The 23,274-nt window shown below is 41.8% G+C and overlaps 1 protein-coding gene across 2 annotated transcripts in view; it reads right to left on the minus strand.

The window, feature by feature from the left end:
- The window catches only part of LOC126252772 (mismatch repair endonuclease PMS2), a 160,097-nt gene that overhangs the window by 25,045 nt on the left and 111,778 nt on the right, over positions 1-23,274 (minus strand). For both annotated transcript variants that reach the window (XM_049953699.1, XM_049953701.1), the window contains one exon: positions 20,409-20,509. In XM_049953699.1, coding sequence (XP_049809656.1) covers positions 20,409-20,509 — 101 coding nt within the window. The remainder of the gene's footprint in view (positions 1-20,408; positions 20,510-23,274) is intronic.

Raw genomic sequence — 23,274 nt, forward strand, 5'->3', positions numbered from 1 at the left:
CTCCTCCACTCATTCCCTATGGATACAGGCAGGGTGATAGTGGGAAGAGCTCAAAAATTCTGCAAAATGGTGGCCCAAGGTGTTGGAAATAGCAACAGGATCCACGATGACATCGGCATGTACTGTCAGGCTTGAAAATGGGGGAATGGATCCTGGTTCCAGAGAGCAGTCGGAGGTTGGCCCACACAACAGAGGAAGGTGTGGAACTGTTAAAAGAACTAGTGAACGAAATCCAACTAGCTCTTTTGCTATCCCAAAGAACTCGACGACACTTTGAATGCATTTGTTTATAATCACTGCAGTTTTCCAACATATGGTGGTGGTTAAAAACGTGGAGAGCATGTCTCTGTGCGCGAATTGCGTCAAGGCATGTCTCAGTCCAATATGGGAGTGGGACACGATGTGGTAAAGAGGAAGTGTGAGGAATGGAATGCACTGCAGCAGTAAGGATAACGTTTGTGAGATAGTCCACCTGGTCATCACAACTGAGGAAATCTTGTTCTGTGAAGGTCACCAGTGAGGAGTAAAGCTGCCAGTCAGCCTTAGTAAGATGCCATTTGCGCATGCATGGGAATGGGGCAGGAGACAGGAGATGGAAAGCACATGGGAAATGGTCGCTCGAGTAGGCGTCAGAAAGAATGGACCATTCAAGATGATGGGCAAGCTGGGCAGTGCAAAAGGATAGGTCCAAATGGGAATAGGTGTGCGAGGAGACAGAAAGGAAAGTGGGTGCACCGGTGTTAAGACAGAAGAGGTTGAGTTGGTTAAGAATGTCAGCAAAGAGGGCACCTCTCTGGCAGGTCCTGGGAGAGCCCCAAAGGGCATGATGCACATTAAAGTCACCAAGTAGTAAAAACAGTGGAGGCAGCTGCCCAAGAAGCTGAAGGAAGTCGGCCCTGGTGACATCGAAGGACAGAGGTACATAAGACATCGAAGGACGGAGGTACATAAATGGTACAGAGGGAGAAAGTCAGGTGGCCAAGGAAGAGGAGAATGGCAACAGCTTGAAGACAGGTAGTCAGAGAGACGGGCTGACTTTGAAGGTATCCCGTATAAGCAGCATGACGGCCCCATGATATGGGATGCTGACCTCAGGGGGAAGGTCAAAACGAATTGGTAAGTAATGTGGAGGGCGAAATTTCGTTTCCTAAAGGCAAAGTACAAGGGGATGCTGTGATGCTAAAAGCAGCAGTAAATCCTCTTTGTGGGACTGAAGCCCGCGAACGTCCATTGGAGAACAGTCATGAGGAGGAAGAGATGTAGGGGTGGCAACTCAGTGTCCGCCGAGGGACAGCCAGTGGAGAGTCACTACTACACGGCACAGAAGCAGGAGGATCCTGCTCCATGGGGTCCACACAAGCATCGGCGTGCTTGTGCAGTCGATCGGTGGAGTCCAACGCCGAAAAACGGTTGGTGGTGTGCACCGGCGAGACAGAGGCTTGCCGGGCTAAGCAACCATGTGGTGACACCGTCGAGCAGGATCTTCGAGTTGGTGAAGTGTATAACCGTTTGTCTTTAGCGAACTTCTGTGAGCCCTTCTTCTTAGAGGAAGACTTGGGTGTTGTCTGGCTGGAGGGACGGAGGAAGTCTTCTCGAGAGTACTCCTTCTGGCCTTTCCTGCCTGCCAGTTGTGTAGTGGGTTTCACTGTTTGTTGCACAGCAGGATGGGGAGGGACGGTGATGCTACTTGACACTGGGCGACTTCACAACATCAGAGCCAAATCTGTGGTTGCATGTCTGCATAGCCATGTCCTTCCTGGAGTGAGGGGTTACAAGAACTGAAGTTCATTCTTCTGAAATTGGATGTTTCAAAATTTGCAAAAGCACAGCTAAATTTTCCAGCTCAAGCTCTAACTTGTCTAGTTGTCATCCAAACTCTGTGAAACTGATGTCAGTTTTGAAACCTTCTTTTCATGAGTGTGTAAAACTTGTAATTTGAGCTTGATTTCATGTGTATTGCCATTAAGCTGTTAAGCTCTTATTTCTGTAGAATGGAGTCATTGGAAACTGTATTGTGAAGTAAGGGAGCTTTAATATTAAAACCCAATCTTCGTGTAATAAATTACTTTTTGGTAAAATGTGTAAAGTAATTTCAATCCAGCACTTTACCACTTCCTCCCTGTTCCTACCACTACAGCCCTTCCAAAATCTGTCTTGTCTTCATATATGCCCAATTCTTTTATCTAACAATGGAAAATCCAGGATGGAATGTAACAATATTATGAAAAGGAAAGTTGCTACTCACCACATAGCAGAGTCGCAGATAGGCACAACAAAAAGACTGTCACAAAAAAAAAGCTTTCGGCCAGTAAGGCCTTCATCAAAAATAGACGACACACACACACACACACACACACACACACACACACACACACACACACACACACACATATGCAGATAGGCACAACAAAAATACTGTCACAAAAAAAAAAAAAAAAAAAAATGCTTTCGGCCAGTAAGGCTTTTGTCAAAAATAGATCACACACACACACATATGTATGCAGGCGAAACTCCTGCCTCAGACTGCAGTTGTGTTTACATGAGTGTGTGAATGTGTTTGTGTGTGTGTGTGTGTGTGTGTGTGTGTGTGTGAGAGAGAGAGAGAGAGAGAGAGAGAGAGAGAGAGATCTATTTCTGACGAAGGCCTTACTGGCTGAAAGCTTTATTTGTGACAGTCTTTTGTTGTGCCTATCTGCGACTGAGCATCTCCGCTATATGGTGAGTAGCAACTTTCCCTTTCATAGTATTGTTAAAATTCATTTATCTTATTTTCATTAAAATATTAAATGGCTCTGCTTCCACTTTCAATTAAATCACATTATCTAAGTGATATTAAGGTACTCCAGTGACACTATATCTCAAAACTTTCCCCTTTGTTAGGGGTGAGTAGTGAGTTGAGGCGGAATGGGGGGTGGGGGTGGGGGTGGGGGTGGGGGGGGGGGAGCAGCTGGGGTATAGTACAGACCATGATAACACCTGTAAGCTTTGACCAAAATGGTATCCTCGTTCACAGAATGAAGAATGTACTGTGTATTACTTTTATAAGATAATTGAAAGGTATCACCATTTTACTGATTAGATACTATTATGTTATGAAGTATTATATTATGCAGTATTATGTTACATAGTGAAACAAAATTGGTTATATAAGGCACCAGAATAGGATATTGTCAAAGAAACTGAAGAGTGTACTTTGAATATATCCTTGCACTTGATTTATAGTTTTGATTCTTGTAGTCAAAATTCCTGATATGAAGCCTGCCATTAATTTCATTAAAAAACAGAAAATTTTGTAAGTACATTTGTATGCATGTAGCGCAACATGGCGAAAGTATTCTTCTGTGAAATTGGGATGGGTTTGTGGCTAAGTGTGTTAGAGATCATTTCTGGTGTTCTATCAGAAGGGGCACATGATTTTCAAAATATTATTTGACTATGAAGCACAACTTATGACGTATTTGCTGCGCCTCCCAACTCCCCACCCCCACCCTGAGAACTGTTATTAGGTACAGAGTTCGCAACATTGGCATTAGTAGAATTACAGTTATGTACTGGTTTTCTTTTTGTTGCTGAGTTGGTTCTTACCATAAAAGGGGAAAATAGGACATGTGATGCAGTTATTGAAAGTGATGAACCCAAATTTGGGAAAAATAAGGTAGGCTGGGGGTACAATACACCTCAAGGATGGGTATGTGGGCAGTTGTCTCTGTTAAAATGAAATGCTGAAATGGTGTTTGAGGCTCCTGAAAACCAAATTGATATTTTAACAGAGACAACTGCCCACATACCCATGCTTCAGGAATCCCGGGAGCGGAAAGACTTACCTTAGGGGGAAAAAAGGACAGGTATACACTCGCACACACACACATATCCATCCGCACATACACAGACACAAGCAGACATTTGTAAAGGCAAAGAGTTTGGGCAGAGATGTCAGTCGAGGCAGAAGTACAGAGGCAAAGATGTTGTTGAAAGACAGGTGAGGTATGAGCGGAGGAAAATTGAAATTAGCGGAGATTGAGGCCTGGCGGATAACGGGAAGAGAGGATATACTGAAGGGCAAGTTCCCATCTCCGGAGTTCTGAAAGGTTGGTGTTAGTGGGAAGTATCCAGATAACCCGGACGTTGTAACACTGTGCCAAGATGTGTTGGTAAATCACGTGGGTGCTTTCACACGTGGCTCTGCCTTTGATCGTGTACACCCTACGGGTTACAGGACTGGAGTAGGTGGTGGTGGGAGGGTGCATGGGACAGGTTTTACACCGGGGGCGGTTACAAGGATAGGAGCCAGAGGGTAGGGAAGGTGGTTTGGGGATTTCATATGGATGAACTAAGAGGTTATGAAGGTTAGGTGGACGGCGGAAAGACACTCTTGGTGGAGTGGGGAGGATTTCATGAAGGATGGATCTCATTTCAGGGCAGGATTTGAGGAAGTCGAATCCCTGCTGGAGAGCCACATTCAGAGTCTGATCCAGTCCCGGAAAGTATCCTGTCACAAGTGGGGCACTCTTGGGGTTCTTCTGTGGGAGGTTCTGGGTTTGAGGAGATGAGGAAGTGGTTCCGGTTATTTGCTTCTGTACCAGGTCGGGAGGGTAGTTGCGGGATGCGAAAGCTGTTGTCAGGTTGTTGGTGTAATGGTTCAGGGATTCCAGACTGGAGCAGATTCGTTTGCCACGAAGACCTAGGCCGTAGGGAAGGGACCGTTTGATGTGGAATGGGTGGCAGCTGTCATAATGGGGGTACTGTTGCTTGTTGGTGGGTTTGATGTGGACGGACGTGTGCAGCTGGCCATTGGACAGGTGGAGGTCAACATCAAGGAAAGTGGCATGGGATTTGGAGTAGGACCAGGTGAATCTGATGGAACCAAAGGAGTTGAGATTGGAGAGGAAATTCTGGAGTTCTTCTTCACTGTGAGTCCAGATCATGAAGATGTCATCAATAAATCTGTACCAAACTTTGGGTTGGCAGGCCTGGGTAACCAAGAAGGCTTCCTCTAAGCATCCATGAATAGGTTGGCGTACGAGGGGGCCATCCTGGTGCCCATGGCTGTTCCCTTTAATTGTTGGTATGTCTGGCCTTCAAAAGGGAAGAAGTTGTGGGTCAGGATGAAGCTGGCTAAGGTAATGAGGAAAGAGGTTTTTGATAGGGTGGCAGGTGATCGGCGTGAAAGGAAGTGCTCCATCGCAGCGAGGCCCTGGACGTGCGGAATATTTGTGTATAAGGAAGTGAGCATCAATGGTTACAAGGATGGTTTCCGGGGGTAACAGACTGGGTAGGGATTCCAGGCGTTCGAGAAAGTGGTTGGTGTCTTTGATGAAGGATGGGAGACTGCATGTAATGGGTTGAAGGTGTTGATCTATGTAGGCAGAGATACGTTCCGTGGGGGCTTGGTAGCCAGCTACAATGGGACAGCCGGGATGATTGGGTTTGTGAATTTTAGGAAGAAGGTAGAAGGTAGGGGTGCGGGGTGTTGGTGGGGTCAGGAGGCTGATGGAGTCAGGAGGTTGATGGAGTCAGGCGAAAGGTTTTGTAGGGGGCCTAAGGTTCTGAGGATTCCTTGAAGCTCCGCCTGGACATCAGGAATGGGATTACCTTGGCAAACTTTGTATGTAGTGTTGTCTGAAAGCTGACACAGTCCCTCAGCCACATACTCCTGACGATCAAGTACCACGGTTGTGGAACCCTTGTCCGCCGGAAGAATGACGATGGATTGGTCAGCCTTCAGATCACGGATAGCCTGGGCTTCAGCAGTGGTGATGTTGGGAGTAGGATTAAGGTTTTTTAAGAAGGATTGAGAGGCAAGGCTGGAAGTCAGAAATTCCTGGAAAGTTTGGAGAGGGTGATTTTGAGGAAGAGGAGGTAGGTCCCGCTGTGACGGAGGACGGAACTGTTCCAGGCAGGGTTCAATTTGGATAGTGTCTTGGGGAGTTGGACCATTAGGAGTAGGATTAGGATCATTTTTCTTCGTGGCGAAGTGATATTTCCAGCAGAGAGTACGGGTGTAGGACAATAAATCTTTGACAAGGGCTGTTTGGTTGAATTTGGGAGTGGGGCTGAAGGTGAGGCCTTTGGATAGGACAGAGGTTTCGGATTGGGAGAGAGCTTTGGAGGAAAGGTTAACTACTGAATTAGGGTGTTATGGTTCCAGATTGTGTTGGTTGGAATTTTGAGGTTTTGGGGGGAGTGGAGCTGGAAGTGGGAGATTGAGTAGATGGGAGAGACTGGGTCTGTGTGCAATGAGAGGAGTTGATTTTACTCATCTCTCCCTGCATCTTACTGCTATTTTACTCAGAATTTCAAACATCTTGTGCCATTTTACAATGTTGAACACTGTTTCCAGGTCAACAAATCCTATAAATATGCCTTAATTTGTTTTCAGTCTTTCTTCCATTATCAAGTGAACCAAATCTCTGGTGCTTTTACCTTCCCTCAATTTTCTTTTCCATTCTTTTGTCTGTTAATTTTGTCTCAATTTGGAATCATATGCTCTTAAGATCAATGTGCAGTTGTTCTTGCTCTTAAGTGCTCTTCTTATCTTCAAAATTGAATGGATGTTATTTTTCCAAAAGTCTGATGGTATGTCACCAGTCCATAGTTTCTACACACCAACTTGAATAGTCATTTGATTGCCATTTTCCTCAGTGATTTTAGAATTCCAATGGAATATTATCTATACCTCCTGCTTTTTTCTGTAATCTCAAGCCTTCCAGAGCTGTTTTAAATTGTGACTCTAATACTGGATACCCTGTCTCTTCCATATTGACTAATTTCTAATTCCTTCTTATATCAAGCCCCAGACCCCCCCCCCCCCCCCCACTCCCCCAGTAGAAACCTTCAGTGTATTTTTTCCACATATCTACTCTCTTCTCTGCATTTGAATTGTGGTATTACCATTGCACTCTTAATGTTGCAGAACCTTGCTTTTAATTTCTCCATCCTTTCTGTATGCTGTTTCAGTCCTTCAGATGACCCTTTTTTTATTTTATTTTTTTTCGATTTCTTCACATTTTTACTGCAGCCATTTTGCCCTGGCTTCCCTGCACTTCTTATTTATTGTACTCCAGTGATTTATATTGCTGTATTCCTGGATTTCCTTGAATATTTTTGTACTTCCTTTCACCCATTGATAAACTGAAGTATGTAAGTATGTCATCTGTTATGTTCCTCCTACCTATGTTTGTCTTTCCAACACATGTAGTTGCCTGCCCCCCCCCCCCTTTTTTTTAAAAGAGATATCCACTCCTCTTCTGCTGAACTGCCTACAGTATCACAGTATTGATGTCTTTAATGAACTCCAAACATGTCTCATCGTTCCTCAGTACTCTAGTATCCCACTTCCCCACTGATTCTACCCTACAATTCTCTTAAACTCCAGTCTACCTTTCATCACCACTAAATGTGATCTGTATATGTGTCTTACAATCCAAAATCTAATCTCAGAGTCTGTTTCTGACCATGATGTAATCCAGCTCTAATCTTCCCATATCCCCAGGCCTAAGGCTTTAGAAAATATTAAACACATAAAAATAAAAAACAACATATCTTAAGAAATGACAATAAAACATTGTATTCAATGCCACATAAAAGAAACCTGGACTTATAACCAGGAAATTTCAGTACTCAGTATGAAATACACTAAAATACAAAAGCAATGTCATTAAACTAGAAATTTACATAAAAAGAGTTAGCAGAAGCAGACATGCTTTCCTTTTTGCATCTATTATATTTCACTCCTTTCACATAATTACATTTCTGCTAATTTTTAGATATATAATACTTTAGTTTTTGATTTTGGGAATATAAATTTTCTTGACCTGTTTTATGTGACGCACTTTCCCTCAAGGTATATTCATCTAGATGATAGCCCCTACCTTGTCCGCCCAGTGATACTTTGATTTCCCCCACGTCCCCCACAGTAGTGTTCCTGCAATCTCCCCCCTCCCCTTTACTATAAGCTCAGTATTATTATTAACACTTTTAAGAAAAGACAAGGTTGCTACTCACAGTAAAGATGACATGTTAAGTTCCAGACAGGCATGGCAAAAGGACTGTTCCACATTTGAGCCTTCATCCAAAATCTTCATCAGAAAGGAAAACACCCACCCACCTACACACACACACACACACACACACACACACACACACACACACAAGCAAGCAAGCACACCTCACGCACATGATTACTATCTCCAGCTGCTCTGGCCACATTGCAATTGTGTCACATCGAACATAAGCAGCAATGTGGAGTGGGGTGGGGAAGGAAGAGGTATAGCCAGGCATGTGTGGGTGGGGGGGAGAGAAGTCAATGCTACCTGGTGGAGCTCGCGCAGGGAGTAGTTGGTGGCAGGAGAAGAAGGCTGCCATGCACAGCATCGTGAGGCTGTGGGGGAGGGGAAAGGGGGTGGGGGAATGGAAAAGGAGAGATAGTGGAGCAGGTGGAAAAACCATTGGATGCATTGGTAGAGAGTGGCAAGGGGACATGAACTGGGAGGATGTGGTAGGACAGAGGGAAGTGGAAACTCTAGGATGGAGGGTGTGGGGCAGTGGGTTACCACAAGTTGAAGCTGGGGTGATTTCAGACATGGAGAATGTGTTTTAAGGATAGCTTCCATATGCATACTTCAGAAAAGTGGTGGAGGAAGGGAGGCTTCAGGTGGCCCAGGTTGTGAAGTAGCCACGGAAATAAGCATGTTATGCCACAGGGTGGTCCACTTTGCTCTTGGCCACAGTTTGGCAGTGGCAATTCATTCTGCTGGACAGCTGGTTGGTAGTCATAGCATTATAGAAAGCTGTACAGCAATTGCAGTATAACTGGTGTATGACGTGATTGGTTTTACAGGTGGCCCAGCCTCTGATGGGGCAGGACAAGCTTGTGACAGAACTGCAATAGGAAGTGCTGGGTGGGTGGACAGGGCAGTTGTGGAGGTTGAGTGGGCAATGGAACACCAATTTAGGAGGGTTGGGAATGATCTTGGTTAGGATTTCAGGGCATGATGATAGAAAATCAAAGCACAGACAAAGGCATTATTATTATTTACAAGTAATGACTACAACTTCTCCTATCAATCACTTCTTAACTATGTGATTATTGCTCACGAGGTCTGTGGCAGTTGGCAAGCCACACTCGCCTCCTGGATCGTACCAAATGGCGAGCACCTCAGGGAGCTCATTCCCCACTGACTGGGTAAGGTTCCAGAGCCGAGGTGTAGTTTACATTGCCAGCCATATGCAAATGTAAGCTCGTTGCATGCTTCAGTGACAACTATGCTGTGAATATTGAATATTGTATGTCACAGGAATTGAGGATTTTGGCTTAACCTTATGGAGCATGAAGATATGTAGCCTACAATCACAGCAATGTGGATAGGTTGTTATGTTGTATTAACACTCAACCAACTAAGAAAAGTCTTAGTTCAGCCATCTTGAACTCGCACTATGTAAGATGAGACATAATAATAGTAACAGAACACAGATCAACTGCCGGAATGTGTTTTTTATCATAAAGAGGGAAGACAGTGCTTTAGAATAGTTGTCACCTTTCCGTGGGATGGAAGATACACTGAAGCTGCTGAAACATCCACGAAATGGGGTTACAACTAGTAGAAACTGCAACCTTGTATCCAGGAACACTGAACTGGTGAATACCCAGTCATGACAGTTACAGAACATATTAAATTTTACCAAAAGTGTTGTAACCTGCAGTGACATTATCAACCTAGACACAAATGATTTGAAGGAAGAATGGGAGACTGATGAATTGACTGTGTTTGTGACATAAAAAAGGTCAGTGGGAAACTCTAAAAAAACAGCTGCATTTATTTTGAGTTTTAATATGTTTGTTCTTCCTAGGGTAGGTTAAGGCAGGTTTTATCTGCTTACAAGTCCACCCCTTCATACCAAACCTTTTAAGGTAATTTAAATGCAAGCATCCTGCATACATTACAGTGGCATTTTGGGGTCAGGCAGTTTACAGCAATTGTGGCAAAGCACACCATGAACTTGGCACCATGTTTACATCTCCATCCTCCTGTTAATTGTCAAGAACCAATGCTGTTTGGAGTCAGAATTGTCACATTTACTTGGAAGAGAAAAAGATTCAAGAAATTAAAGTGATGAAGTTAGTACCTTGCAACAGAGTGAAAAAGACAAACCTGCCTACCTTGCAATGTAATGTGTGACAACAATGAAAATACTGCCAGAAAGAGTTAGCCTGTTGACACAGATTAAGGCAATTATTGAGAAAGAAAATGTATGTATATGCAAATGTGTGTGCGTGTATGGAAGTTCATTAGTGAGAAAGCAGCTTATCTGCTCCAAGTAATTAATGAAGCCTTTACTTATGAATAATATACAGGAAATTGCACCTGCACAAAGGGCAGACAAAGATAAATCTAATAGTGTTTGTACAGTAGTTAAATCATCGCCTTCATCACCAAGAGAGAAACAGGGAATAAAAAACAAAATATAAGAGACTTAGTCCATACCTGTCAGATCATTCAACACCCAGTTTATATGATGGATCTGAGAATATTTCAGAAGATGATAGACCTGTGAAATTTGTCTGGTGGAACCACTAAGCCTCTCGTCCAATCCACCATCCACTTTAGGTTTCCCAATTGCAGAAGGATTAAGGCAAAGACAAACACAAAGCTCGCTGGTAAGGTGGCTCTCATATTGTAGTGGGGCATAAACATTTCAGGGCACATGAAGGGAACTGAAACTCCTTGTGCATGTATGTCGTCTGTGCTTGAGTTTGCAAGAAAAGTATTAAACTTATTGATGCACTTGTGCAAAGGACTTACATTCTTCAGCATAAGAGTGACCTTACTGTGAAGAGAACCAAGGGAGGGGCAGTAGTGTCTGTGAATAATGCATACCACCCCACTGCTATATACCTTTATGCTGACTGGGAATTCAAATGGGAGAATGATGTATGATCTCCATGCTTACCACCACAAGACCCATTAGATTATCGGACTCTCAAAGATCTTGCAGTAGAACTGCCCTGTACTATTTCCTACTGGGAGAAATAAAAGCATGTAAGTATTATGTGACCCATCCTGTACGTTCCCTGGGGTCGAGTTTTAAATGGGCTCATGATGTCTCGAGTGTTGTGTATCCGCAACACCAGCAGCCATACACATTTCAGCACCGTTACTGGGTCAGCTTTAGCCATAGAACTCCCTTATGCTCTCTAGCCCTTGTGGTTTCTGTTCAGGACAATATTATGAATGACCTCATTTCCAGCAACCACTTCTAACTCTGGATTCATTTACTAGCTGAAGCAGTCTCCAAAAGGGAATTGTGCACAATCTGGAGGGCACTGGAGCAGATGAGACATGATCAGACTGCAAAATTCCTCGTCTGTGATGGGTGGCACACTGTGGGCAGACTGCAGCACTTGCACTACTTTCCCATCAATGCCTGACCAAAAAAACACATCTGCTTGCCTACATTTTTGTATGTAACAAGTCCCAGTGGTCCACATGTAATAAATGCGTAATCTCACGCTGAAGGGTGTACGGAGCTATAACCCACGGAGCGGTGTCCTCTGTAACTAATGACAGAACTCCATTCCAAACAGAAAGACAATTTTGTAATTCAGAATAATTTCTTAAAGGATCAGGAGCATGGCCTGGAGGTTTGTTTGCCAGCTGTGTTGCACAAAAGAAACAACTTTACTTAGAACAGGACCTGCAGCTAATGTGGCTGGAATTTTACTGGAAAACCATCAAGAACATTTTGGGCTTCCATGTCTAAATGAAAACAAAGCAATGCCTCTTTATCAAACTGGATCCAGACCAATCGGCAAGCGTGATAAGGCATCAGCATTTGCATGTTGTGCCGTAGCTCGAAAATGTATCTCATAATTGTATTGTGACGGGCAAAAGCCCACCGCTGTAAGCAGTGTGTGGCTTTGCCCAACCAGACTGCCGAAGGATTAAAAAGAAGCACAAGCAGTTTTTGGTCTGTGACCAGGTGAAACTTAGACCCTTACAGAAAAAAATGAATTTTTTTTAGAGATTGTGTGATTGGTCAAGTTTTTTTAATATTTGAGAATAACACTGTTGTACTGAATTTAAGGTTTTAGAGGCACATGCAATAGGGTGTTCTGATCTGTCCACATACCTATGAGCAAGAATGGCATGAAGGCCAAACTGAGATGCATGTGTTGTTAACACCAGCTGTTAGCCTGGTTGAAAAGTTGCCAAACAAGAGGCCGACTAAAGCTTAGATTTCAACAACTTGAATGCCCAGTCACAAGCCAGAGACCACTCGAAAGGAACACCTTTAAGTAATAATGCTTGGAGTGGTTGTGTTACAATAGCAGTGTCCGATAGGAATTCATAATAGTATGCAATACTGCCTAAAATTGTCTGTCATTCATCAATGGTTATGGGGTGTGACAACACGGCAATAGCATCAATATTCTGGTGTAGTGGTTTAATGCCAGTATGTGACACTTCAAAACCCAAATAAATAGTAGATGGTTGAAAAACTGTGTCCAAATTGCGCTTTAGCCCTGCAGACTATAAAACAGAAAATAGAGTATGATGGTTGTGCAATGTTCCTCTGTAGAGGCACCAGACACTACTATGTCATCTAAATAATTGATACAGCCTGGGACAGATGCGATAAGTTGCTCTAAAAAGTGTGAAAAATAGCTGGTCCACTTGCCACACCAAAAGGCAAATACTAGTTTGATAAAGCCCAATTGGTGTATTGATAATTAGAAGGCATTTAGATTCCTTGTCTAGCATCAGCTGTAAATATGCATCTGCTTAGTCAGTCTCTGAAAAATAATGCCCCCCCCCCCCCCAATAATTTTGTTAACAGCTAGTCAGGGCATGGTAAAGGATAGGTATTGATGATTGTCTGTGTATTAATTGATTTTTTAAAAATCACTGCAGAGGGCTGTAGGTTTGTTTACTATCACCAGTGGTGTTGACCATTCCCTGGGAGAAATTAGTCAAATAACATCAAGGGATGGAAGACGATCCTAATTCTGCTTTTACTTGATCCCGTAAAGTTACTGATATTGGACAGGCCTGGAAAAAATGGGGGCGGGCAGACTGTTTCATCATAATATGAACCTGAAATTCTGTTGCACAACCCAGCTCTGGAAAAAATAATGAGCAAATTTGGCACAGAGAGCATCTAAGTGTTGATATGGAACTTGATCAGGAACCAAATGCATTGTGCCATTCAATGGAGAATCCAAAAAGTTTAAAAGTGTCCAAACCAAACAGATTTTCAGTGTAAGCATTGTCCCCAACTAGCAATGTTAATGAACGAACGACAACGTTGTAAGTCACAGGTGAAAAAAAGTGTCCCAGAATGGGAATCTGTTGTTTGTTATAACTCACCAGCCTCCTTGACACTGGAGCCAGAGAGGGAGAATCCAAATCCACAAAAGATTTAGAATTCACCAAGACTGCTGCTGCACCCAAGTCCACCTGCATTCTCAATGGCTTGTTAAATACATGCACTTCAGTGTATAACATGCCTGGAAACACCATCACTCCTGACACACTGTTCTCATCCATGTTCGTTCCTTCCTCCCTCAGGTTTGGAAGAGAGTTACTCACACAAGCAATGTGTCCATTTTTATGGAACCTATTACATGTTGCCCAGCACTTGGAGTACATGGTCCATTCGTGTTGAATGAAACAATATGGGCATGAAGGCAGGGAGCATGAGGCTGTTGCTGTTTTGACGTGGACTGTTGTCATGAACGATGATTACCTGTACGATTCTGAGAAGTCTGTTGGACTACTGCCATAGCTTCTTTGTTCCCTTGTGAACTGACTGAAGGGTGGGAGGGGTGAGAGAAACTGATTTCTGAAACTTTGGACCAGGCTACTATGTGACTACCTACAGCATGTGGAGCTTTAAATGATGGAGCTATGTTTAATACTTCTGTAAGCATAGGATTTTCACACTGTCGAGCTCGCTCTCAAACTTCCTTATCAGAAGCAAGACATATGATTGTATCTCGAACCATTTTATCTGCGTAGGATTCCTTAGGAACATGTGTCACAAAGTTATGATGATGACCAAGTACATGTAGTTCTGAGACCATGACTGTTTTGGATGCTTTTGGCAACAGTAAAACTCTGCACCAGCAGCAATAACATGAGTGCATTTACAATAACAGGTAGAAAGAAAATCACACATCTGATCAAAAGAAAGCCTTCAAAGTTCTTGTAAAGGGGCAAGCAGACACAACTGATACACTTGCAGTGAGATCTATAACAAGAAAAGAGCAATGCACAACTTTACATCTGTAAACCCAAATACCTGGAAATGTTGCAGGTGTTTTTTGTAAGCATCATAATTGTCTGCTGCATCGTCATACACAGGAACAGTGGTGAATATGTTGTCAATGGGGTTGCACGTTGTGAGGCTGTAGTCGTTAAATCATAAATAGCAACTGTCAGCACTTGCTGTTGCTTGAGAAGAGATATAAGCACTGTCTCCATTGAAATTAAACTCAAATGACCGATGACTGAAGTAGAACACATGGAGTTGAATCCCATCCTTGTCGCCAAAGTGTTCTAACCCAAGAACATTGTAACTTTATTACATGAAAAAGCATGAACACATGGGAGACAAATTACATACAATGGACAACACACAAGTCGGTGGTGGATCCTTGCATTGTGGTCATTAGTTCCAACAGGGGGCTCAGCTGGCAGGCTGCACATGCAATTGTGTTGTACTAGCAGGCTGAGTGGCCTCTTGTGGCCGAATCAAGCACAAACCTCATCTGCAAGTTATGAAACAATGCACACACAAATTTGGTAGTTATAGCAGCCAAGGATACCAGATTAATATGGTGTGACCTAATATTCTCTTAAATGTCTGGCTTGCTCCTTAAAATGTTAGAGAGAAGTTTTCATAGTCTCATCAGGGTGGCAGCTTTGTCCACCTTGTACGTGATCATCCAGCCACATATCCCTGTGTCATTATTTTAGTCTTTTTCTTGTGTTGTCCGTGTAACAAGAGGAAATTTGGGAACATTTGACCAAATTGAGTCTTTTGAAGATTACATGGTGTGAATGTGCAAATGAACTTCAATGAAATTGGGAGAGAGTGAGTGCAATATTAAGGAAGAGTGTACTGTACTTCTTTTTAATGTTTTAGAAATTTTAGCCACATTCATTTCTAATTATTTTAGCATGGTTACTGATAACTGCACAGCTGGGCACATGCGCATGTGCACACTTTCTCTCTCTCTCTCTCTCTCTCTCTCTCTCTCTCTCTCACACACACACACACACACACACACACACACAATTATATATGTATATAATAGAAAGAAACATTCCACATGGACATCTCTGCCCAAACTCTTTGCCTTTACACATGTCTGCTTGTGTCTGTATATGTGCGGATGGATATGTGTGTGTGTGCGAGTGTATACCTGTCCCTTTTTCCCCTTAAGGTAAGTCTTTCCACTCCCAGGATTGGAATAACTCCTTACCCTCTCCCTTAAAACCCACATCCTATCGTCTTTCCCTCTCCTTCCCTCTTTCCTGATGAAGCAACCGTGGGTTGTGAAAGCTTGATATTTGTGTGTGTGTTTGTGTGTTTTTTATTATGTCCATCTACCAGCGCTTTCCCGTTTGGTAAGTCACTCCACATGGGAAAAATATATTAAAAAACAAAGATGCTGTGACTTACCAAACAAGAAAGCGCTGGTAGATAGACACAATAAAAAATACACAAACACACACACAAATTTCAAGCTTTCGCAACCCACGGTTGCTTCATCAGGAAAGAGGGAAGGAGGGGAAAAGACGAAAGGATGTAAAATAAGACTGGAAACGGAGAATGAAGTGCTCAGATTAAAAAGCATGAAAGACAGGGATGCAGTCTTTTGCCCAGCTGTTCAATCAATATGTCATAGAAGCCATGATGGAAGTAAAAGAAAGGTTCAAGAGCATGATTAAAATTCAGGGTGAAAAGATATTAATGATGAGATTTGCTGGTGACATTGCCGTCTTCACTGAAGGCGAAGAAGAATTACAAGCTCTTTTGACAGGAATAATCAGTCAAATGAGTACAGAATACGGATTGAGAGTAAATCGAAGAAAGATGCAAGTAACGAGAAGCAGCATATTAAGACATCACTTCCTTTGTACTACAGGGGACTGTAATATAAAAACTATAGAGGAAGACAGAGATTGGAATATATCCAACAAATAAATTGAGGACTTATGGCACAAGTGCTACTCTGAGGTCATGAAAAGGATGGCAAAGAAGAGAGGAAGAGAGAGATAGATATATAGATAGATAGATAGATAGATAGAGAGAGAGAGAGAGAGGAAGGAGGAGGAGGAGGAGGAGGAGGAGAGCAACAGATTAATGTATTAATGTTTAATGTCCCGTTGACACTGAGGTCAACAGAGATGGAGCACAAGCTTGGTTCAGGAAAGAAGGGGAAGGAAATCGGCCAGGACCTTTCAAAGTAACCATTCCGGCATTTGCTTGAAGTGACGTAGGGAAATCACTGGAAACCTAAATCTAGATGGCTGGAAGTGAGTTTGAACCGTCATCCTTCCAAATGCAAGTGAAGTGTGCTAAACACTGCACTGCATTGAAGAGAGAGAGAGAGGGAGAGGATGTTTTAGGGAATTGTTTTGCAATTTCATTACTCAGAAATTACCCCATGGGAAGAATTCATTTAATTTATGTGTTGTTATGTAAGGCATTGTCAAGTTGATAAATGTAGCTAAAATAATAAAATCAAATTATTGCTTGTGATGCATTTTGTATCCTTAATTGTTTCTATGTAAGCACAGTTCATATCACGATACATGAGATTCTATGAAACCACATTATTAATCTTCACAGTTGGCATTTGTGTATCAAATTCAGAACTTGTTCTGTACAGTAGAAGTTAAAGTATACATATTGGATGAAACAAAGGTAACAATTCACCATATGGCTGAGACTTTGAGCCATCAACAGGGATGTAAATGAGACTGAGAACATTGCTAACTTTTGGATGAATCCCTCTTCAGAGATAATAAATCCACAAACATGCTTGGCAACATTCTATGTGTATATGTATTTTGTTGGTTCTGAAGGAAGATTTATATAAAAGCTTAACAATATTCTCAGTTTTGTTCATGTGCTTATCAATTAATCAACTCCTAAACTATATTGTGACTGAAATTTCATGCCAGATTAAAAATGTGTGCTGGGCCAAGACTCGAACTTGGGGCCTTTGCTTTTCATGGGCAAGTGCTCTACCAACTGAACTACAAGACTCACGACACATCCTCACCACTTTACTACTGCCACTAGCTTGCCTCCTACTTTCCAAACTTCACAAAAGTGCTCCTGCAAAAGTTGCAGGACTGTCATTCCTGGAAGAAATGATATTGTGGAGACATGGCTTAGTCACAACCTAGAGGATGCTTCCAGAATGAAATTTTCACTCTGCAGTGGAATGTGCATTGATATGAAACTCTCTGGCAGGTTAAAACTGTGTGCAGGAATGAGACTTGTACTCACGACCTTTGCCTGCCACGGGTAAGTGCTCTACCAACTGAGCTACCTAAGTATGACTTAGGACCCCTCCTCCCAGCTTTACTTCCACCAGTATCTCGGCTCTTACCTTCCAAACTTTAATCTGCTAGTAAGTTTCATATCAGCACACATTCCACTGCAGAGTGAAAATTTTATTCCGGAAACATTCCCCACGTTGCAACTAAGCCAGGTTTCCACGATATCTTTTCTTCCAGGAGTGCTAGTCCTGAAGTTTTGCAGGAGAACTTCCATGAAAGGCAGCAGGTAAGATACCGGCAGAAGTAGATCTGTGAGGGCAGTTGTGACTCAGTTGGTAGAGCAGTTGCCCGTGAAAGGCAAAGGTCCCAAGTTCAAGTATTGGTCTGCGACACAGTTTTAATCTGCCAGGAAGTCTCATATCACCACACACTTCAGCGCACAGCGAAAATTTGATTTTGTATACTGTAAGTTGTTAGCTTTATTGTTTCCATTATTTATATTACATCAAGGGCTATCAACATTTTTTGGAGACATACCCCTTTCTTGACAGAAACTAAGGAAACTGCAGCAGAACTTGAAAGGCTTGACATGAACAAATTATGCCAGTAATTATACCAAATGTTGATTTGGCACAACAGTAACATCCAGGGAATCACATGGTTACAGTAATTTGCCCAGAATTGTTTGACTCTTCATATGAAGGTGATATGTTTACTTTTCCTAAATCCAGTCCAGCTGTCTTCAACCCAGAGCCAGTTCAAGAACTTTATTCCACAGAAGCAGCAACTCATTTGGAGCCCCCACCTCCCTCACACACTAATTGCCTTTCCTTGGGATTTTACTCGTGTAAAATATAATAAACTCTCTCTGTAGCTGATTGGTGACATTAAAGCTTCTCATGCAGTGGACTTGTGTTTGATTATTGATGACAGCTCCAATTTAAACTACAATGGCTGTCATTGGAATGATATCAGCTGAAAGCTTTTCCATTGAGCTTTGAACCACACTGGATTTATTATTTATTTATCTATAAATATTACAATTAAATCAAAATTCTAATAGTGAAAACTGGCACATCTAAAAGTATACAAAAAGTTCCAGGAAACACGAGTCCACAAATGAGCTGCTTCAAGATAACTGTGAATATGCGGTTACAAACACCACTAACTTCAGTATGAAATATTGTCCTAATTCATACAAATGTAGTTGAAATGTAAACTTTCTGATTAAGTCCCCATGAAATTGTGCTCAAATTTCAGTCATGGCCTGCCTAACCTTGAACAACATTGGAGAAATGTGGTATGCACATGATAGTGGCACAGGTCTATTTTGCTGCTGATGTAAGACATACATCACACCATTATGGTCCAAGATGTGTAGGTTTAACAGTGAGCACAGCCTACATTTTAGCCTCCAAGGTTACCTGACCTCAGTCTTTTGGATTTTTCTGTCTGTGTTTTATCAAAACTATACGGCACTCATGTGATATGGTTGAAGAACTGGAGTGGTGAGTCGTACAGTCTTATCAAGATTTTATGAGATGATCATTCATAACTTGCTGCAGAGATGAGTATAGTGCAGTAACACTGGCTCAAAATGTGAGGCCAACATATTGAACTTGTTAGAGTAGGTGTTGGGTGAAATTTAAAATTTACACTTAAAATATATTTCTATTAACTAAGATAACATTTGATTCTGAAGTCAGTTGCGGTTTGCAACCATACATTAGCAATTATTATGCAAACAAATCATTTGTGGACCCATGCTTAATGAAAGTTTTGGCTTGCGTTATAGTTTGTATGCTTTCTGTTGTGGCTGTGCCCTCCTGTAATGTTTTGTGGTTCCTGGTTGGATGAGGAGAGGGTGGTATGATAAAGTGGTAGCCAGTTTCCTCTCACTATAACACATAATGCACACGTGGTTAAAATACGCTTCATTACAGGAACCAATTGAGTACTTAACTTCAATGATGTCCAACATGTACTAATTTCTGAAACTTGTCCGTGTCCATATCACAACTATATACAATGACTAACGTTCCTGCATAGCTACCTAATGTGCGAGGCGACGACTATCGCTGTGGAAGGCTAGAGCACCATGTGACGCATTGAGGTGGAATGAAAACCGAGTCCCGATGCAACGTACTTAGGTTGAGCGATTGAGACAGGTTGGTTGGCGGCGACGGTAGCCTATGTGCACACTGCCCAGGGGGCTTTATCGGCACATAGCCTGGGTGTGTGTCTTTGTCTTCTCTTGTCATAGGCACACTTAGTTCAGCACCTGCTATACAATGTCTCCTAGTGGCGACTGGTGCACTAGCAAAGGCGTACGCCAGCACATTTTCACCTGTGTCAGTTTTCACTGCTAATTACTGTAAGCTCCATGTACGAATTGTGCAATTTGGTGCCCCTTAAACTAGCCCTGCTTCTAACCTTTCATTCTTTACTGATAATTTTATCAGTTTTCTGTCTACCACTAGATGCTTTTTAACCATAATACATATATTATGTATTATCCCTGTCTTGTACAAAATATGCATCACAGAACCAATAAATTTCATGTGAGTGTGAACTTTGTTACAGACATTATTCCTCCATACTGGTAGTAAATTTAAGTCACAATTTTCAGGTATATATGTATGAAAACAAACTTTATCCAAAAAAAAAAAAAAAAAAAAAAAAAAAAAAAAAAAGACAGGTAAAGTAGAGGTCATAATAGACTACATGTGAAATTAACTATTTAAAATAATGTGGAGAAGAAATGAGACATTAGCTCTGCATTTGCTGTGATAGTTTATTATAAAATTGAAATTATAAGAATTGAATTCCACAGCCATCTATAGATACTTACACATATAAAATAAATATTACATGAATTACAGTACTTACCTGTTTCATCAATAATAAATTCAAAACCATTTCTATTGAAAATGTCCAAATTTTCAATGAGTAAACATTCCTTAATATAAGTGAGGTCTAACTTCTGTGGCCTGCAAAGAAATGACACAATATTCAAGTAAAAAAATATGAGTCACTATAGATATTATTAAAACCATAAACTCATTTAAATTAGTTATTATTACCTTAACATGTACCACACTCAAAACAGGAAAATGACAATATCAGTACACTATTTTCATTAAGTCCTCACAAAAAATCACGGAAACCAATATATGACATTACAAGACACTGGGAATTGCGCTTGAATGACAGTAAAAGTTGTTATTGGACAAACAAAAGGAGAAAATCATTCACAAATCATATACAGCATTTATTGGTTTGCATTTAAAATGTCAAAGAGTATAACTTTAAAGAGGCTACAGGATTCCAGGGCATTGTTATGTCATAAGAAAGAGAGGATGAGATATCCCTTAATCATATGAAACCAAGAGACATGTGAAAGATAGTATTTTAATGAATAGAGCTACCTTGGATTACATATAGAAAACACATGTGAATTATCAAGACAAAAATCTGTTGTCAGATGTCGAAGCGTCTGGACTGTCTTCAGAGAAATCAAACATGTGGCTGCATTTACGCTTGCCTGTACCAACCCATGGTGTGTGACCAGCTGGGCAACATAGCTGCGCCCAGACTATGTCAACCTTAGCCTTGGAGTCTTCATCGTAACTATGTCATTGTTGCCACTGGTGCCATCAAAATCCACGGCCACTGCCTAATTGCTCAGAACTTATCACCCAACGCTCTGCCACAGCCTCTACAAGACTGCTCACCATTGCCAGAGTCTGTCAGCTGCCCACCAACACACTCCAGCCAACAGTTCAGAGTTACGTTCTGGGCAGCACCACAACCTAATGCAATGGCAGAAGATGCCCCATGCCGCACAGCATCAGAGTCATGTGCGGTGCTATGGACGCAACTGACAACTTAGTCCGAGGATGCCTACGATGCCAGGTCAGCACACCACCACCCGAGCAGTGCGTATTGTCCGCATGCATGTTTTCTTTGCCTGCTACTACAAGGGCGGAATATTATGAGATAATGCCAAATGTGCCAAAGAAGAGGGAGCACTCAGGAGACAGCATAATTAGAAAAGGAATTGTTTTATACTAACCACTGGTTTGCTGCAACTTCCCCACCTGTCACATCTGTTTCTCAATCTATCTACAAATCCCACAATACTCCAGGAAGATTCAAGCATGTCCTGACAAGCAAGAACTGTATGTTTCATTCCTATTTCTCCACAGCTACATTGGACCCACTATGTTTTCATCCCCAGTGAGGAACATCTTACTTTTGCACCATTACATTTTGGTGATGGAAGCAGGAGGAAGAAGACACACATCATTCCAGTGGAAGAAGACTGCAAGTGGTGGTTCAACTGGGACAGCAACATATGTGAGAAGCAGCAAAGACTCTTCAGTTGTGGGATCCGTACGTTCCGGTACCTTTGTTCCGTGTCTAGTGTGGCACTGTTTTGATTTAGCCCTTCAGATTGACAGCATTTTCTGTACTTTGCTGCTGGCAAGTGTGGCTTTTCTCTCTGGTTTGGAAATATTTATCTGGCCATGCGCTGTGGGCATTGAGCAGAGCAATGAGGTGAGAGTGGGCTTGTTAATATGTGGCCATCCGCATGCACAGAGTTATTGTAGATCTGCAAAACTGAGCAGTTTTGAGGCACTGCAGCCTCTGGCTTATGCATTTGCTGATAGTGTGACCATGTTCCAGGTATGTCAGACATATGGAAGTATATTGTGGCCACAAGATACACGTTACTGATTGTGGCAAGCAACATTCAATTCTGAACAGCTACATTAATCTGATGAATGCTATAACTGCCATTATCAAACACCCACCTATACTGATGAACTGGTGGCCCACAGTGGTTGATGTTTGCTGTATAATTCCACAGACCTTCAATGAATTTGTATTGTCATTGGTCAGTTGGCTTGCTGTTTCTGATACTGAGGTGTTTGAGGTTAGTTGCTGTGCTGTTTCTGTGCCAGTGGACTGAGGTTTGAGTACCAAGGTGTATGTAATGCCAGTATTTAGATGGCAAACATCCAGGCTCCTGCAAAAGGGAAGCTTCATTCTTAATTGTTTTAAATTATATTTCTGTCCTTACTGTTCTTAATTGGTTTTAATTGTATCCATAGTAAATTTCTGATTCATTTAGTTTCATTATAGTTCTGAAATTTCTGGCACTGCACAGTGCTATTTATAATAAATACTGCCTTAACATTCCTTTTTTAAAATTATTTTTGATGTAATATTATGTGCCTGAAGCATGCTATTCAATTTAATAAATGTAACTTATTTTTTTGGGCAAATCAAATTCTGCCAGTTTGTTTCTCTCTGGCACTTTAGACTTTGTGCCACAGTCATCGACCAAAGCAGTTCCTCTGCCTGTTTCACCCTTTGTCTATCAGCAATGCTTTGCACACTACTATCGGGTGGTAGGGAGACACTCAAGGACCAATCATCCTTGAGAGCTTCAACTATTTCTGTCGAAGCCTTAAATTAATAAATCAGAAAGAAATCTACCTCGTCAGAATTAATATCCAACCCTCCACCCACAACATATAACCATATCTTGGTTCAAAATTTATAGTTCCTTGGCACTACTTACTTATGTTATCAATAAATTGACATATATTGTATTGATAACCCAAACTCAATCAGTTGAATCCACCCTTTTATCCTAAGGGGCCTAGTTCATGTAACATTATCCATGAAGCCTTGTATCTTTGTTGTTCAATATGTTGAATGCATACTTAGTTGTAGTATTTGGTAA

Source organism: Schistocerca nitens, chromosome 4 (genome assembly GCF_023898315.1).
Source record: "Schistocerca nitens isolate TAMUIC-IGC-003100 chromosome 4, iqSchNite1.1, whole genome shotgun sequence".
NCBI classification, from domain to species: Eukaryota; Metazoa; Arthropoda; class Insecta; order Orthoptera; family Acrididae; genus Schistocerca; species Schistocerca nitens.